Source organism: Vulpes lagopus, chromosome 5 (assembly GCF_018345385.1).
Source record: "Vulpes lagopus strain Blue_001 chromosome 5, ASM1834538v1, whole genome shotgun sequence".
Lineage (NCBI taxonomy): Eukaryota > Metazoa > Chordata > Mammalia > Carnivora > Canidae > Vulpes > Vulpes lagopus.
The window spans coordinates 79,832,441-79,852,057 of record NC_054828.1 but is presented as its reverse complement, the minus strand read 5'-3'; the positions used below and the strand labels follow the sequence as shown (position 1 = coordinate 79,852,057).

The window sequence follows — 19,617 nt, the reverse complement described above, 5'->3', positions numbered from 1 at the left end:
TGTCTGCACCTCTCACCTTGCAGTCACCTGGTTTGATTGCTTTCATTGCTATAATAAATATTTATGGAATACCTAGTACCTCTTGATGTCCCTTGCTGAGCTCTGGAGCTATAATGATGAACAGAAGAGAAAGTATCTCTTCCTTCCAATGTCTCCAGCAGACCAGGCAGGTGACCTGGTGAATAATAGCTGTTCTACCAGTTTATCACCCCATCCCTTTCCACTGAGATGGCCTCAGACAAGACTTAAGTGCTCAGACATGAACTTTGACATTGGACTTTCTGCCTCTTCTCTGCCCCTGGAGACCATCTTACATACTTTGCTACCAGTTGGACCTTTCTAAAACACCTTTGGCACAGAGAAGGGAAGGCTAGAATGATACCTTCTTCTAGGAGAAAACAGTGAACCTGGGACCCCACAGAGCGGGGGAGATGGATACCAGTTCAGCTGTGAATGTTGAGGGGCAGCACAGAAAAGGCAACCAAAGTCAAGAGCAACACTAGGATGCCCAAGAACAGAAAGAAGAGGTCATGGATGCCAGATCTCATACAGCCTTGCAGGCCACTATAGGTCTTAGCTTTAACTCAGAGTGAGCTGGGGCCACTAGAAAATTCTGAGCAGACAAATGACATGCTTTGACTTCTGTTTTAAGATCATGCTGGCTCCTTGTGTTTAAAAATAAACTGTGGTCATAAGATATGTCAGTTAAACCATTATGCTGTATGCCATAAACTTATATAGTGATATATGTCAATTACATCTCAATAAAACAGGGCAAAATTAATTAAATTTAAAAATAACACAAAATGTCTTCTGTAAGTGGACAATGGTGGAAGCTGAGTGACCAATTAGGGGGCTACTGCACTCCTCCAGATGAGGATGAAGGAGCCCTGGATCAGCACTGGAGGAAGTGGTGAGAGGTGGTTAGGATCTATGAAACCAATAAAATTTCCTGGTGGAGAAAACATGGTGTTCAAGAGAAAGAGGAAGAGAAACATGGTGTCAAGGATGACATCAAGGTTTTAGCACAAGCAACTGAAAGGAAGGAGCTGCCATTAACCAAGGCAGGGGAAAAATTTGGGAAAGAACAGGCTTTAAGGGAAAGTTGATGAGCTCACTTTTGGCCATGTGATTGGAGAGGCCAATTAGATAAATATCCAAGTGGAGATAGAAACTAAGTAGTCAGAAACACGTAAGGAGCTCAGTGGGGCTCTAGGCAAGAGCTCTCCCATCTGTGCATTATCAGCATCCAAATGATATTTAAAGCCCTGACACTGGATGAGCTCACTCACCTGGGAGTGAATGCAAGCAGAGAAGGGTGGCTTAAGTCTTAGAGTCTCCAGTGTGAAGAGGTTGGCAGGATGAGGGAACCGGCAAGGAAGTAAGTAGTAACAGTTAGTGAGTTAAAAGAAAACCAGAATAGCGTGGTGTCCTGGATGCTGAGAGAAGGCCGTGTTTCAAAGACGACGGAGTGGTCAGCTATGTCAGATGCTGCTGAGTGGGCAAGAAAGATGTGGGTAGAGCATGAATGGATCACTGGCTTCATGAATGAGGAGATCAAGAGTTTTTGGTACAGTAATGGAATAAAAGCCTGTTTGGAGTGGATTAAAAGTGAGTAGGAGAGAAGCAGTTATAAAGCAACCCTTCAAGGAGATTTTCTATAAACTCAACATGGCAAGTGGGTAACAGCTGGAAAAGAAGAGCAGGGCATTCTGGTAGGGACAGGCTGGCAGTTCATGGAGGACACTGCTACAGGAACAGTGCAAGTGAATGACTAGGGTGATGTCCCCAAGAGCCATGACAGGAGACAGGGCTCAGGGCACAGCTGAGGGCTTGGCCTGTGAGCATGGTACACAGTCTCAAGGGCAGGCAGGGAGGCAGGAAGGCAGAGGGTGGGCAGCCTGTGGAAATTCTCCCCTGAGGGCCTCTCTCTCTCTCAGTGAACAAGAAGCAAAGCCTTCAGTCGAGGAGTGGATCTGGAGAAGGGTGTGTTCAAGGCTTGAGGAGAGGAAATATCATTGCTAGGATGCTGGGGGACATGTTGGATTTGATTGAGGCAAGTAATCAGAAACTCAAGTGTGGGGCTCTGCGGGGTGATGAGTTTCTCCACAGCCACAGTGTGTGAGACTAGAATAGACAGCACACTGGGCTGGACCCGGTGGGACAGGCCATCGGAGTGTGACCCACAGAAAAGGAATGAGGAAACTAAGCAGGTCTTGCAATGAGTAGGTCCCCTGAGTGAGCACACTCGGGCTGCCTAAGGAGGACAGGGGGCTATGTGAGGCGAAGGACTGGCAGAGCCAGCGAAGCAGGGGAAGAGAGCTTCAGAAAGGACTGGGACACCTGGCATGATACAGTGGAGGGCTTAGAATGAGTGGTAATGACAACTTCTAGGTTCTATCCATGGTGGGGGGAGGCGGGAGGGGGGATGGAGGACACGACCATCACAGGAGAGGGATCAGGGACTCAAAAGCCAGGACAGTAGAATTTAATATTTAAATATCATAATCACTAAGAATTATGACAGTAGGAACATCAGAAACTGCAAAAGTGAGCCAGGCAACCGAATGATCCAGAAATGTTGGGATGTACCCATGAGCCTATAAATGACAACAACAAGAAGAATGATCTGGAAACATCCATGAGTAGCATGGAGGAACGTGGACGCTATCTCCAATTCCCATATAAAGTGACATAGGAGAAAAAACAAATCCACTCCCTGGGGTGTGATGCAGGTGGAAGCAGGAACTCTAATTTCTAGAGCATCACCTCTCCATGGAGCTCAACGAGTTCTGAGTTCATGGCTACCACTACATCCCTTTCCGGAATATTCCTAGTAAGATAAGTGTTGCTGCTGGCAGCAGCTCTGCCCAGCTGGGGCTGCTCCCTCTACCTTAGTCACATCCTCTCCCACTCGGAGGATGACCAGGGGAATGACACTGGGGATGACACAATGACACTTCTCTGTGTGCCAAACAGAGAAGAACACCCTGACAGCCTACGAGATCAAATTTTCTCATTTCTCATAAACCATTAAGTAGTGTTAGTCTCTTTAAAGAGTTGGAAAGGCATCGTCATAAACAAATAAATTTATGGAATACTCACCAAGTACAAGCAGAGTGAACTTCATGTCATCTGCAGTGCCTAAAAACTCGACTTCATACTCATCTTCATCTGATGACGTTAGATTGAAGATGGTAAGGTCACCTGACATGGTGTTCAGGTGAACTCTACCTACAAAAGGTGGGAAAGCTCTGCTGCCATGGTATTCTTCCCATTCAATGACTTTATCCATATTTTTTTTCCACAGGATCTCTGGGAAATATATAGAGCTTGATGCATAGAAAGTTACGTTCCCATTCACAGCTCCAAACACTGGCCCAGGATTAGAGCTGATGGAGTCTAGGAGGGAAAAAGAAATTGGTTAGGGAAAACAACACAACTTTATTGAAGACAGAAACCTATCCTCCAAGATGTTCTTTGTGTGTGTGGGGGGGTAAATTTATCAGTAAAAATGACTCATCACCTATACTTTTGGCTGCCAAGAGAAAACACAGCAAGTAGGATATGTGTGACCACTGGGGAGTATACTTTCTCATGGGGGCACTGGGGTCCACATAAGCAAGACATGGATTCAGCTTTGATGGAGCACCGAGTCCCTGCTAGGTACTGAGGGCAGCACTGCCAACATGACAGCCAACCAGACAGGTGTCACTCCAGGCCCTCAAGAGGTCCTGCTGAGTGGGGAAGACAAAGCAGGCCTGGGAAGCCACCCCATCCAGTGCATTCCCCAGGAAGTCATGCTGACACTCCCAAGGAGGCATCCATCCCCAAAGGGCAGGAGGGGCCAGCTGAGGGCTGTGGGGTGGGGTGGAGGGGAGGTAATTATAGTGATAGAGGAAGCAGCGCCTCCAAAAAAAGCCAAGAAGAAGCTGGTGTGTTTGTGGAAATAAAAGCAGCTCCCAATGGCTAGACAACAGAGCAAGTGGGTCACAGGTAGGGGATGAGCCTGGAGGGGGTAGGCGGGGCCAGGTCACAGTGTATGCAAGTGGGGGTGTGGGGGTGTCAGGTAAGACATTGCTGAAGGTTTGGAATGGATCCTAATGACAAGGGAAAGCCACAAGGCTGGCATGATGTAATTTAAGTTTCGGCAGGGCTGGCAGTGGTTGCTGGGGACAGGCATGCAGGCAGGGAAACCAGAATCGAAGTCAGTGCCAGAGCAACGAGAGGGTGGCAGACTGGAGGGGCCAGGCCAGGGTGTGGGTGGACAGGGTTCACAGGAGGGCAGACTCTAGAGCAGCTTGGGAGGGAAAGCCAGGGGGTTTAGTGACTGTGGGGAGGGGTGAGGAGGAGGAGGAGGAGGTAACGTGCTGGTCAGGCATCTTTCTTGGCTGACTCAGGGACTATTAGATCAGAAACAAGAACTGGGGAGCAAGCCAGGGGGGCAAGATACAGACTAAGGGTACGAGACTAGGTTTGGTGGCATGGGGTGTGTGGGGGAGCTGGCTCCAATTGTCCCTCATGAGCCAACTGTTGGTGTCTCTGCCTCATTCAGCCAAGCCTGGCTGATAGCCTGAAATCCACATGGTGGGAGTATTTACAGCAAAGGAACTAATGCTTCAAGCTCAGACTCCTCCCCACTCTGCACCAATCTACTTGTTAAATATTTCCTACCACCACTAGATTGGGATATTCTCAAAACCCCAGAATGGGTTTAAATACATCTGGTTCCAGACTTGACTTTCTTGCTACAAGAGAAGAGCAGCCGTTAAGGGAAAGACATTAAAGATAAATTAAAACTTGATTGACATTTTTGCCTAGTAGCAATCAGGGTAATTGAAAGAGCATGGGGAAAAAAATTAAGACTATTAAATAGACCAATTGTAGGCCACAGTGTTCAGTAATTTCAAACAAGAAGTAAACGTCTCCTATTTGTCTGTTGCGAGGATTTTTAGAACCCATCTCCACCAATGAAGGGAGTCTGCCCGCAGTAATACACCAGCAGCCCTCGTTGCTTTTTAATGCTCAGCACACACATCGCAGTAGTGGCACCAACTGCACAGGTGAGCAAAACAGGCTTCGAAGTCACTTGGCAAGGTGATGGCAGCAGAGGGACCAGAACACAGATTTCCTGACTCTCCGTTCAGCCCCGCTTTCACAGCAGCTCTGTCCCATTACTCATTCTGGAAATACTCACTGGGTAGCTCTACTATGTGGCAGCTTCTCCCATCCCAGAAGAGACAGATGCAGTCCCTGCCCTCTCTCAGAGCTTACGGTTTGGTAGGGACGTCTGACCTGATCCAAATAATTAGACAAACACTGTGGTCAGCGCCAGCAAGTAGAAGCATGGGGTGTCAGTAAAAGCATCCACTGAGGGAGCCCATGAGGGGTGAGGGAAGGGTTGGGAAGGATGAGGAGCAGTGAGCCCCACCAAGTGGACAGGGGCAGCTCCTTGCTTAGGGACAACAGCTCCTGAGGCAGGAAGGCAATGCCACAAGACAAGAGGTGCCAGCGGGCAACATACAAGGGCAGGGGCCAGGTCTTGCAAGGCCTCAGACAAAATTTTGCCCTTTATGTTGAGAAGAGAATGCTACCAAAGAGTTTTAGACAGGATGGTGACAAAATAAGATGAATTCTTTCTTTTAAAAATGTGTTTAAAAACAAAATATACATAGACACATAGATATAATTTTATACAGATGCAGAATGGTAATATATGCATTTAGCACAGTCTTCTCTGGCCTGTGCGCGTGTGTGTGCACACCTTACCCCCAAACCCTATAAGCATCCTCAGTCTGGTAATCTACATTAACGATTCAGAATATACACTTTGCTTTTTTCCTCCCTGCTCATATCATCAACTAGAGACAAAGATGTATCATGTATAATGCACATATGTACATACACATACATATATATATATATACATTCATACATATATACCTCCTTACATATAATATGGAACTTGTCATGGTTTAACAAAATGGTCTTATACATACTTCTCTGCACCTTTGCCTTTCCCATCAAGAATACCTCTTTTTTTTTTTTTTTAAAGATTTATTTATTTATTTATCATAGACAGAGAGAGAGAGAGAGAGGCAGAGACAAAGGAGGAGGGAGAAGCAGGCTCCATGCCGGGAGCCTGACATGGGACTCGATCCCGGGACTCCAGGATCGCGCCCTGGGCCAAAGGCAGACGCTCAACCGCTGAGCCACCCAGGGATCCCCCTCAAGAATACCTCTTAAGGGAGGCTTGGGTGGCTCAGCGGTTGAGCGTCTGCCTTTGGCTCAGGGTGTGATCCCAGATTCCCGGATCGAGTCCCACAGCAGGCTTCCTGAGCCACCCAGGGATCCCCCTTAAGAATACCTCTTAAGGGAGGCTTGGGTGGCTCAGCGGTTGAGCGTCTGCTTTTGGCTCAGGGTGTGATCCCAGATTCCCGGATCGAGTCCCACATCAGGCTCCCTGCAAGAAGCCTGCTTCTCCCTCTGCCTATGTCTCTGCCTCTCTTTCTGTGTCTCTCATGAATAAATAAATAAAATCTTAAAGAAAAAAAGAATACCTCATAAAAGTCACACCAAATCCACTGGCATGGCAAGACTTTATTCTTTTTAATGGCTACATATTATTCCAGGGTACGAATGAACCATAATTAATTAGCCATCCACTACTGCTGAACACCCCTTTGGTCCCTAGTTTCTCGTTTTGCAAAAACTGTTATAACTACTTCTGTGTATAGGTTCTTGTGCATTTTTGGTTTCAGATCTGTGGGACAATGTCCCAGGAGTGGTGCTGAATTAAAGGGCAAATAGATCCTTTATTTTATTTTATTTTTTTAGATCCTTTATTTTAATAGAAGCTGCCACACTGCTTGCATTTGCAATTTATACTTCCATCCTAACTTAACACCTGAGTTACCTTTCCCTTACACTCTGCAAGCATCCAGTGATTTTGTTTTCACATTCAATTATCAGACATAAAGTGACATCTCATTGTTGTCTGAATTTACACTTCCCTGACCTCTAGAAATTTAAGCATCTTCTCTGCTTGTTGGTAATCTGGATTTCCTTTTTTGAGAGTTGTCCTTTTGTATCCTTTGCCTTTTTTTCCCATTGGGTTGCTTATCTTTTTCTCATTAAAGTTTATGAGATCCTTGTATATTATAGAAGTTTCTGTTATCTGGATTATGATTTTTCCTCAAGGTGGGTGGTGGTGGTGTTCCCTAAGACAGGGACATGGAGAAGGGCCAGGCTGGGGCTAGAAGATCATATTTTTCAATTTTGGAGACTGTGAGTGGCACAGGTCTGGGGCTCACAGGAGAGGATACAGATTTGGGGATCATCACATTCATAGTGGCTACTATCATTCCCTTCCCACAGTAAAGTCTTTTCCATTGCACTTCTAAGACTAACTGCAAAGTAAGTTACTGATAAAATAATTGCCAGTGAATAAGAAGAATAGGGAAGAAGGAGGAGTAAGTTGTTTCTCAAAGGTCACACACCATGAATGAATGAATGAATGAACGACGAACGAATGAATTTGCACACAAACAGCAGCAAAGGAAAGGAATCAACAATGAGCCTGTTGCTTTGCTGATAACGGAGTGGACAGAAGAGGATGCCAACTTCCCATGCCAGGAAGACAGAATGGTAAGTGCCCAGACTCTCTGGCAGATGGGCCTGTGGAACTCTCAAAACCCTCCTACACTAGGCTCCCTCAGCTGTAAATGTAAATCATAACACCCACCACAAACGATTGTTTTGAGGTTTGAATAAGATTGAGGGTCTTTACACAGTGGTTGAAATGAAGTTGGCTTTCAATAGGGCTTTCCCTCTTTTTCTTTGAGGAAGTCAGGCCACATCAAAGCCTGCCTTGTACGGGATTCTGGCTGTGTGACAACTGAGCATGGTGTGAGCTTTCACCATTCAAAAACAGGTAGAGGGAGAGAAAAAAAGGTAATAGCAGTTGCCTAAACAGACATTCCATGCTACTCAGCATTTTGTTTTGTTTTGTTTTGTTTTGTTTTGAAGAATATTGAGTGATCCTTTAAAGATATGAGGGTACCGAACACCAATAGAGGGATCATATATCTAAAAAGAACTCCACCTCCAAATATTTTGTTGCAGCCTCCTTACAAAACATCATCACCACACCCAATTTTGATAATTCCTCTTATGTGGTTGAAGTCAGAACCAGAACCCAAAGATTTTGCAGTGAAGTGTCGTGATTTTTTATTTAGAAAATATGGTCACCATAACTACTGAGTTAAAGAGGAGGGATTCCCCACTCCCAGCCACAAATTCCTCTGCGTGTTTTCCCTTGGGTCTTGGGATTGAGACTGGCTGATATTCTTAGTAATGGAACACCTGTATAGTACTTACTATCTGTGAGGCACTGTTGGAAGAGTTCTATAAATATGTACCCAGTGAATCCTCTTAAAGTAGATGTGACTTTTGAACCTCTTTTGCAGATGGGGAAACTGAGGCACACAATGATTAAGTGACTTGCTCAGGAAGTGGTAAAACTGGATTTGCACCTAGACAGCCTGACTCCGGAATGCTTGTAAACACTGTTTCTTATTTGGCCTGCTCTGTGGCATAAGGCTATCAAAAATGTGACATGATACAGGATTTCTATGAATGCAGTCTCTAGAATGTATTGGGACTGCTCTTCTGTGAGACTCAAGAGCGTCTTGGACACCTGCAGGTGAGGCACCAAGCTTGGCAGTCCCCAAATCACTGAATGTCAGGGCCTGAGGAGTCCTGAGAGAATGAGAGTCTGTGGCCCCCGTGGGCCCCCGGCTTCATATACATGAGGAAATTGAAGTTTATTTAGAATGAGCAAGACAGTGATAAACCCAAATCCCCAAGAGTGGCAACCTGAGTTTTGTGATGGGGGTGTTGCAGCTTGCAAGTGACTTCAGGTATGACGAAGGGACATGGGACAGGGCTTCATAATTGGAGACCACGAGAAACTAAGTTGAAGGGAAGGCCTAACAGTGTACACTCCTCACAGGTAATGGCAGGTACTATGAGAGATGTGACATAGGGACAAGAGGGACTTGAACACTCAGCGAGGAGTGGTGAAGATATTCAATGGGCACTGAAAAGTTAAGTGGCCTGGGACATCTCCCCACCCCCGTGCAGGTGAACTGGTACCCTTCCCCTGGTGCCTGCCATCAGCACCAGAGCCAGACTGGAGGATCTGCAGGATCCCCTTCCCATCTCTACCCCACCACTATTCTTTTTAAGAAGCTCCCTTCTGCCTCCTGTTCCCCCTCAGGCTTCACTAGGCTTCCTCTACTTCTGCACCCGGTAAGCTGGTAAGCTCGTACCCCTACAGGATGTCAGCTCCTGATCAATGATCAAAGGTCATGCCCCTAGCTGGGCTTGAGGAGATGCCATTTGTTTACTGGTGCCATTTGTTAGAAGTGAACAATGTGATTTTAGAGTATTTTTCTCTTGCTAAAATATCTTTTAAGGATCGCCTGCTGATATTAACAGTTAAGATAAAAATTCATTTCATGAAAAAAAATCCCCTACAAGTTTCAGTACCCAAATATATAAATCTTGGTATTTCCTCCTTCCCCACATTCAACATGATAACGTTATTTCAGTTAGAGATGCATTCAAGCGTGAAGACAGCAGGGTCTGGGGGCATTCTGAGCCCAAGTGAGCAGATGAGTCTCTTCTCTGGGCAGGGGTGGGTTGTGACCACAGCCTTTCTCCTCAGCATTATGGCACACTCTCAGCTGACATCTACCTGGAGTTATGAAAGTGGTGGCACTTTGGGAGACAAAGTCTCCCTCTACACACATATAAACATGTTTACAATACAGAGGAGTGGCCACTCTCCTAAAAAGTCTGATATCAAATCATCTGTCAGGGCTAGAGATACTCTCAAATTGGTCAGATCCCATGCCCCAGTTTTGGGGCTCTTCTGGTATGTAGATCATAAAGAAGAAATGGTATCTTTTTACTCAAGGAAGTACAATGCTAGCTCTTTCTTCATAAACCCACTCCAAATGAGCTTTGGGCAAAAAAAAAAAAAAAAAAAAGAAAAAAGTGAGGGTGTGAGCTTGAGGATAGAGTTAAGAACATTCCAAAGCATGGGAGCCACCAGGTTACAGATGAGGAAACCAGGGCTCAGAGAGGTTCAGAAGCTGACTGTGGTCACTCAGCAGGTCAGGACGGAGCTGGTATCCGGACACAGGCAGCCGGCTCCAGAGCCTGCACTGTGAGCCACCAAGTGAGATGCTTCTTTTGTCGATTCCACCCTTGTCCAGACTTAGGCAAGGATCCATGCTGTCAGGACTGCTAAAGACACGAATCTACTGCTCTCAGCTACACCACCATTGCTTCCCTGTCTCCTTGATTTCAGCCTGAAATGGCAGCCACCTGAATCTCAGCAGGTGCTAAGCCCCCTGGCCCCCCTGGTCCCAGAAACTGCCTCGCGTGTGCTCTAAGTCGTCAAGCTACTCCTTGCCTCCTGGACTGAGCTCATCTGGAATGGAGATGTTGGAACCAACTAAATCAATTTCCTTTTGAGCTTTTCTATCTTCCGTCATGCTGAAGTATTCCCCATTTTTACTCCCTGTGCTTACAGTCCTTTTCCTTTCCCTCTCAATCTGCACAGTGGGCCGCAGCAACACACCACCAGTCACGCTTGACTCACGAGCGCCTGCAATGTGGTCTGTTCAAATTGATATGGGTTATGAGTATAAATACCCACCAGGCGCTGGAGATTTAATATGAAAAAAGGGAATGTGAAATCCCTCATTAATTTTTTCTATATCAACTACATGCTGAAAATGAAAATATTGTGGCTATATTAGGTTAAATAAAATAGATTATCAAAACCAATTTTGTCAATTTCATGTTATATTTCTAATTGTTAGCACTATGCCAGCCTATCCTTTCAAGATACCCACCTACCATCCTGCTCAAAAGGCACGTTTGTGAACTCATTAGGCTCAAAAGCCACATGTTCTTGTTGGAGGATATATCTGAGAGGAATAAAGTCTTTACTAGAGCTATTTAAGACTCTGAGTCTTTTCAAATCTGTTCTCGGAAGCCTGATTCAAGGTATTTCTATACACAATTGATCATTCCATGAAGAATTTCTTTATAATTCCTTCTATTTCCAGGTTATTCGGTTCATGGTGTTGAGAAACTAATTTATGATGACACAGCCTTATTAGTTTCTTTCTTTTTTTTTTTTTTTTTTGCCTTATTAGTTTCTTATTAATCTGCATTTCTTATTTTCTGGATGTGTATATAAAATGGCATTTTTTCCCCTAGTTTTTAACTGTTACAGGGGAAAAATGTTCAAGAAACTACACGGCAGTGAGCTTGGTGGAAATTCAGACACTAATCACAACAGACATTTTAGGGAACATTATGAAAAGGAAGTGAAATCCACTAGGACCCAAAATGGGTCTTGAGAACAAGCCTACCAAAATAATTTGGTTCCCTCAGATCTATACATGGTCAAGGTCACAAAAGATAGACCTATGAACTAGGGGTTCCCAGTTGGAGGCAGAGAGCAGACATGAACTTATCTCAGGGATTCTGGGCAAGAGTTCTCCTTACTTCCACTGGTTTTCATTGGAGCCCCAGAGTCCTTAGGCTAAGAGCTCACCAGACAGCCAGCAGCAGCTAAGAAGGAAAAGAAAGACCAAAGGGCACACAGGCAAGAAGATTTTTAAAAAGAAAAAGAAAAAGAAAGTAAAAAGGTCAAAAGAGAAGATTTTGTGCCTATAAAGTAACTGGGAGACATTGTCTTTTGATGCTGGTGGATGGGCGATGGGAAACTTATCTCCAAGGAACTGCTAAGATGGTTTCTAGCACTTTTCTGGGGACACTCTCAGTATCTTAGCTCTTTGACCCCAACTATTCTGAACAAATAGAAAAGGTAGTATCCTGGTTTCACTTTCAGTTCTGAGACAGGTTTGATTTGTGACTACAGAGTCTAAGAGGCTGTATCCCCATGTAAAAGCTTCAAAAAGCCTTCTGCACTCAATAAGAAATGTGAAAGGAAATCAAAAGAGAAAATTCCTGCAAGCAAACAATCCTGCCTCACATATGCAAGCAGACTTTCTTTCCGTTGTTGTTGTTGTTGTTTTAAGATTTTATTTATTTAAAAAAAAAAAAAGATTTTATTTATTTATTCATGAGAGACACAGAGAGAGGCAGAGACACAGGCAGAGGGAGAAACAGGCTCCATGCGGCGGAGCCCAGGACCCCGGGATCATGACCTGAGCTCAACCACTGAACCACCCAGGTGCCCCCCTAAACCCTGGTATTTTAAAAAAAGACATTCTTGTGACAATTGGGGAAATCCATGCAAGGGTAGAACTTAGGTGATATGATGAGATTGCTGTTAATTTTCATAAATATTAGTCATGTTATTGGGATTATGTAAAAATACTAGAGAGTGAAATATGGGTATATAAAGTATAACTATAACAAAATATTCCTAAATATATAAATAAATCCCCATCCTGAATTCTACAGCCCAAAGAAGATTTCCCCAACCTCCTGTAGATGATAATATTGAAAACAATCAAAAAAAAAAAAAACAATTTTATGTGATTGGGAACTATGCTGTCCTATATAATTTCACATGTCTTAGCAAAATTACTCCAGACAATGCATACATGTCACATACAAGAGATCACCTATGGGGGTGTCTGGCTGGCTCAGTCAGAAGAGTGACATGATCTCAGGGTTGTGAGCTTGAGCCCTATGTTGAGTGTAGAGATTACTATTTAAAAAAAAAAAAGTAAACTTAAAAAGAGAGAGAAGAAGAGAGATCACCTATGGCTCTTCAACTCTTCATAAAGTTTGCTTATCTAATCCTGGGTTGGATGGATTTTGAGTCAGATGGACGTGACCTCTGTCACGCTTTCATTTCTTTCCTGTATGAACTTGGACAAGGTACTTACCCCACCTAACCTTTGCTCTCCTCTTTAATAGTTTCTATGTAGGGACAACTGGGTGGCTCAGTGGTTAAGAGTCTGCCTTCAGCCCAGGGCGTGATCCTGGAGTCCTGGGATCGGGTCCCAGGATGGGGTCCCACATTGGGCTCCCTGCATGGAGCCTGCTTCTCTCTCTGCTTATGTCTCTGCCTTTCTCTCTCTCTGTGTCTCTCATGAATAAATAAATAAAATCTTTTAAAAACATAGTCTCTACAAAAAAAAAAAAAAACTGGTGTGACAATTAAATGAAAACAAAAATACTAAGCATGGAACCTGGAATGGAGCATATACTCAATTCATGACAGCAATTATAATAATGGATCTAGTTTTCTCACAGGACTACAGAACACTATTCTGACTTAGATTACCTACTTCCTAAATAAGAACATAGACTCTTTGAGTCTTGGTTGTAGCAAAAAACATGAACAAATCTCACATAATAATGTGAGATAACCTAGTAACTTAAAATGGAGAAAAGCTGGACAAACACCGTATCACCTAATGTCCAGATTTAACACTCTGTCTTGTTAACAACAACAAAAACAAAACCAATAAGACAAATCAATGAAAGGAACTTTTTAAGGAGTTTATGGCTTTGCCTCTGCATACAAGGAAAGAAAATCTAGCTGGGGAGATAGCTGACAAGATAAAGGAACTATAAAAAGCAGTAGCAGAATAAGATAGGCTCTGCTAAACAGAGCTAACACAACAGGTCTCACTCAGCTTTGCCATCTGCCTGGCACTGCTTTGCTCTGTCCACGTGGTGTCCTGATGATGCACAGCAGGCTGGCTCTACCTTCCAAACATACCCACTACCTCTCATTCTGTCCCGCTCTCTTTTGTAGTCATTTCTTACCTGCGTTGTTCCTACGGCCTCCCCACTTGGTCTCCCTGCTCCTCCTTTCCCCTCTCTACAGACTGTTCTCCACGAAGCTGCCAGAATAATTCATTTACACGCTCCAGTCATTGTAATTTCACTCCTGTTCAAAATCCTCCAAAATGTCCCATTTGGCTAGGAGTAAAAAAGTCGCAGTCTTTAAAAGGGCCCACCAAACTTTATCTCTAGGACCTAGCCCTGTGTTTACAACTTCATTTCCTACTACTTTCTGGTACCATGGTCTCCTTGAAGTTCTTTAAATGCCCAAAGCCTGTCTCAGGGTTTTTGCTGCTAGCTTCTCTGCCAGGAGTACTACGGCCCCAGACAGTTGCCTGGTTCAGGAGACCCTCTCCTGACTACACGGTATAGGACACTAACCACTAGACAGTAGGGTGGCTTAATGAAATATCATGGAGTAGTACGTAGCTACAAAAAAAAGGAATGAGGATGATCTCTGAACTGATATGGAATGGTTATCCAGACATATGGTTAAGACACAAAAACAAGGTTCAAAAGAGTACATAGAGTATGTTACTATTGTTGCATATCTGTTTGTATCTACAAAAAGAAACAAGAAACAAATAGTACCTGTTAGGACAGAGGGAGAGGGTAGGAATAGGATTTCTCTGAGTATATCTTTTTATGTGGTTTGATTGGAATCATATTAATATTTTACATATTTAAAAATTAAATCAAGGGAAGAAACCCTAAAATTGAATAGAAACAAATTAATGTCACTATGTTTTTAATTGACAGCCTAACCATCCAGAAGGAAAAAAAAATAATCCAAGTAACTTTAAAAGACAGTGTTCTGTACATATTCAGTGGGATATATGGAAGAATAAAAAGAACTGTGAAGAAACTTTGAACTTTACATGGTAAATTTTGTGCTTGGTAGTGGTCCTGGTACAGCAATTATGAAACTATTTTGTGTTTTAATGTATATTAGGAAAATACACTGATTCTACAAGGAACAGAGTTCTCACTGTGGCAAAGGGAGATAGAAACAGGGAATGAAGGAAGAGAAAGATGAAGCACATGTTTAGATTAGTTTTAGCGTAACGGGGTAGACTTGTGACTTCGTGAAAACTCTCTTTCTTAGCTATAAGAACTGATAGCCTAGAAACCATGACTCCTGTAGCTCTGAGCACTAGCACCCAGATACTGATTTCTAAAGCCCATCTCCCACTAAAAGGAACAAGGGAATCTAATGATTACAGGCTGAGACAGAAAAGGTACAAAATAAGTCCAGAACATCTTTCTGTGCCAAAAAGTAGGACATTCTCAAATAGATGGAGACAAGGCAAAGAACACTGAAGCACAGAGGGGTCCCCGTTTGCCCAAGTCTGGATCACCCACCACACATTAAAATAGATGACAAAAATATCATCTTCAGAAATATCATAGCTCCATACTTATATTTAAAAAAAATTAAAAGGGGATGCAAAAGCTCTCCATTACTGAAGAATGTCCATATTGTAGAAAGAAAACTAGGGATAGGAAATTGCCAAATACAAATATTTTATTTTATTTAAATTTCACTTATTTATTCATGAAAGACACACAGAGAGAGGCAGAGACATAGGCAGAGGGAGAAGCAGGCTCCCTGCAGTGAGCCCATTGTGGGACTAAATCCCAGGACCCTGGGAGCATGACCTGAGCTGAAGACAGATGCTTACCTGCTAAGCCACCCAGGTGCCCGCCATCTACAAATATTTTAATGGACTTGGGTAAGAATCACCAGTAGATGCTAAAACACCAGGTGAGAGATTGTCACGGCACAGGAGAGTCACACAATCTCAAAGTGTCACTTGATAAGCCACATATAATTTATAAAGGGGAACAGGTGCCTGTGTGATAAAGAAATCTGGTGGGTCACCTTCACCAAAGAACCAAAGTTAAGGTCTCCAATAATGGGACAAATGGACTGCATCTACTCTCCAATGGGATGCACAGAGAAGGACAAGACACACTTATGGAACAGTCCTGAAAGTTTTAACCAGAATGTAATCAGAAGGAAACAGATCATCCAAATTGAGGGACATTCTATAAAACTGATTTAGACCTTTGAAAAATAGTGATACCATAAGTACCAAAAAAAAAAAAAAAAGAGTTGGCAAGTTTTAGACTAAAGGGGATTAAAGAAGCAGTACTACCAAATATAGTGTGTGATCCTGGATCAGCCTATAGACTCTATCACAAAACAGTATTGTATCAATGGTGCGTTTCCTGATTGTGATCATGGTTCCATGGCTTACTGGAGACATATTGTTCTTCGAAGACATATGCTGAAATATTTAAGGGTGAGGTGTCATAAGATCTGCAACTCTCAAATGTTTAGACAAAAAAATTAAGTGTGTATAGACAGAGAGAAGTAAACCAAATGTGTCAAAAATGTTAGTAACTGGGGATTCCAGGAGAAAAGTTAGTGTGTTTGTCACACTATTTTTTGCAACTGTTCTAAAGATTTCCAACATTCCAAAGTTTTAAAGAATTAAAAGGAAATACAAATTGTGCCCACTCCCCTTTCCTCCAAATTACTAATCTCTGTATTAGTAAATGTTTACCACCACCCAACATGTACATATTTACTCATTTATTCAGTTACTGATTCTCTCCCCAACTACGATGTAAACTTCACAAAAGCAGGGAAGTCTGTTCCTTGTTGCAGCCCGTCTCACGTCCAGTGCCCAACACATAGTTGACACTCAGTAAGAGCGTGTTCGTGACTGATGTTCACACTCTAGGAAGTACACACTATTATTACCCTTCCTCACCAGTGAGTGGTACTCTCTGTCTTCCAAGACAAGCCAGGCTCACAGAACTTTCCACCGGCATAGGCATAGGCATAGGAAAGCCTCAGAGCTCTTTGAGTCCTGTGATGGCATCCGTGCCTCCAATTACTCTCAGCTGCAACCTTTCCTCTGTACTGCTGCCAGATTATTCCTCCTCAATGCACGGTTCTGATTCTGTGAGGCCCAGAAAGAATTCTCTGCCTGCAGAAAATAATCCACACTCCCAATGGGGCTTGGATCAGGGCTCTGCGGTGGGGCCTCCAGCTCCTATGGGCACATTTATGCTCCAGTGACATTGGAGACCCTGGGACTGGGACCCTTCACTGCCCAGGTTCACCTTGTACATGCTGCTTCCCTGTCTTTTCCACCTCTGGGAATCTTTTCCCCACATCATGGCACGCCCACACCGCCACCCATCCTCAGCGGCCAGGTTCAAATATCCTTCCTTCCATGGAATCTTTGCTTTACAAGAAATACTTGACTTCACAAAGACCTTGGTCCCCTCCCCGTGCACGACCATCGCATTTTATGCTCAGCGTGACTTCCATTTACTTCTGCGCCTTATACTCTAGGCACTTGTGCCATCCCTGAACCCCAACCCGCTAGGCTGTCCTCCGCAGACGCGGGTCCACGGCACTCCACGGAAGCTGAGGCAGAAATGAGGATGCAAGGTTGATCCGTAGCATGTGCAAGGCGGGCCCCAACAGGAAACCCTCAAGGAAAGAAGAAGTAGTGAAGGGTTTAGTACTGTGCTCCCTCCAAGAGTTTGGCTACGACTCTGTGGGCAGGGCTTTGGGAGCGGGGGCAAAAGGGGAGACGGGCAGTTTTTTCACGGGCCTGTTTATTTGGCTGAAGGAGTGGGAAAAGGATGAACTGCGTTCTAGACACGTGGAGTTCTTTGACGTTTTCAAGGGAGGGCAAAGGAGCACCAGCCGCCCGGCTCAGGACCCCGGAAAGATTCAGACATTTCCCTCGGCGGCTCGGCGGGTCGCTGACCCAGGCCGGGTTCTCCGCCCGCAGGAGCTGCGCAGAGGCGGGCGCGGCTGGGGCGCGGCGGGGGCGCGGGGGAGGGCGGCGGGGGCGCGGCGGGGGCGGGGGGGGCGGCGGAGGGGCGGCGGGGAGCACGGGGGGGGGCGGGGGGCCGGCGGGGGGCCGGGGGGCACGGGGGGGGCGGAGGAGGGCGGCGGGGGCACCGGGGGGACGGGGCACGGGGGGCGGAGGAGGGCGGCGGGGGCACGGGGGGCGGAGGAGGGCGGCGGGGGCACGGGGGGCGGCGGGGCCCGGCACCAGGCGGCAGTCGCGCTCCTGCGCCCGCCTCCGCACGGGGGGCACCGCGGATAACCGCGTCGTCGGCGCAAGTGTGACCCGGGGCCGGGGCGGGTCCTGGGAGAGCTCAGCCCCTGCGGAAGCAGTGAAGGGGCGTCCGAGGGCTTGGCGACGGTCCCCTGGGGATGGCGGGGCGGGGACACAAGCGACTTCGAGTCGCTGAACGCCAGCCAAGGCACACCCTTCCGGAGGAGCCCCGAGCGGGCACGACGGGGTGTCGGACCCTGCCCCGGAGCCGAGTCCCGCCCTGCTCCCCGCGGAGGTTCGCGTGCCTGAGGTCAGAGTTGCTTCCTGACGGCTCACGGGGACCTGAAGCGCCAGGTCGGCCGGGCACGGGCCCGCCTCGTCCCGCGGGCTGCGTTCCTGGTCTCCGGGCCAGCTGAGCCGCCTCCCCTCGGTGCGCCCGCCCGGCCGCCGAGCCCCGAGGCCCGCCACCCCGGCGCGGCCCCGTCCGCGGAGAGCCCGGGAAGGCCTGCACTCACCGAACTGCAGCACCAGGCACACCGCGCAGAGCGCCCCCGCCGCCGCGCCCCGGGCTCTCCCTGCGGCCATGGCGCGGCCCGCAGGCCTCTCGGCAGGACTGAGCCCGGACGATCGGCTCCCGGCTGGCGGGGGCCTCAAACTCGGGCCCCGCCCGGCCCCCGCCCCCCCGGCCTCGCGCCCGGCCTCGCGCCCGGCCCCGGCCTCGGGCCCCGCCCCGGGTCTTGGCTCCCGCCCCAACCCGGCCTCGGCTCCCGCCCCAAGCCCCGCCCCGGGCCCGGCCCCCTGCGCCGACCCGGCCCCGCCCCCGGCCCCGCCCCCGGCCCCGCCCCACCTGGCCTCGGCTCCGGTCCGGGTCCCCCGCCCCGGGCCCGGCCCGCTGCCCCGCCCCGGCCCCGCCCCGCCCCCGCCCCACCTGGCCTCGGCTCCCGCCCCGCCCCCCACCCCGGGCTCGGCCCCGCCCCCCGCCCCGGCCTCGGGCCCCGCCCCCGGGTCTGAGCTGGTCCCCCGGCCCCCTGCGCCGACCCGGCCCCGCCCCCGCCCCGCCCCACCCGGCCTCGGCTCCCGCCCCGCCCCCCACCCCGGGCTCGGCCCCGCCCCCCGCCCCGGCCTCGGGCCCCGCCCCCGGGTCTGAGCTGGTCCCCCGGCCCCCTGCGCCGACCCGGCCCCGCCCCCGCCCCGCCCCACCCGGCCTCGGCTCCCGCCCCGCCCCCCACCCCGGGCTCGGCCCCGCCCCCCGCCCCGGCCTCGGGCCCCGCCCCCGGGTCTGAGCTGGTCCCCCGGCCCCCGGCCCCGCCCCACCTGGCCTCGGCTCCCGCCCCGCCCCCCACCCCGGGCTCGGCCCCGCCCCCCGCCCCGGCCTCGGGCCCCGCCCCCGGGTCTGAGCTGGTCCCCCGGCCCCCGGCCCCGCCCCACCCGGCCTCGGCTCCCGGCCCGGCCCCCCCGCCCCGCCCCCCGCCCGGGCCTCGGGCCCCGCCCCGGTCTGAGCGGGTCCAGCGGCGGCCCCGCGCCTGCTTCCTCTCCCCACAAAGCGGTCGCGCGCCCACCCGGACCCCAGAGTCGTTCCGCTGCCACCAGTCTGCTCTGCGGAGCTCCTCCTCCAAAGTGGCTTACGTTTTTATTTATTTATTTTTGAAATTTTGAATTTTATTTATTTGACACA

At 47.9% G+C, this 19,617-nt stretch overlaps 1 protein-coding gene across 1 annotated transcript in view; it reads right to left on the bottom strand.

The window, feature by feature from the left end:
- Positions 1–18,657, bottom strand: part of CD58 (CD58 molecule) — a 42,013-nt gene extending 23,356 nt beyond the window's left edge. The window contains exons 1-2 of the mRNA XM_041756380.1: positions 18,458–18,657; positions 3,106–3,402 (exon numbers count right to left, since the gene is read on the bottom strand). Of these exons, the coding sequence (XP_041612314.1) occupies positions 3,106–3,402; positions 18,458–18,527 (367 nt within the window). The 5' untranslated portion in view covers positions 18,528–18,657. The remainder of the gene's footprint in view (positions 1–3,105; positions 3,403–18,457) is intronic.
- Between the last annotated feature and the right edge of the window lie 960 nt (positions 18,658–19,617).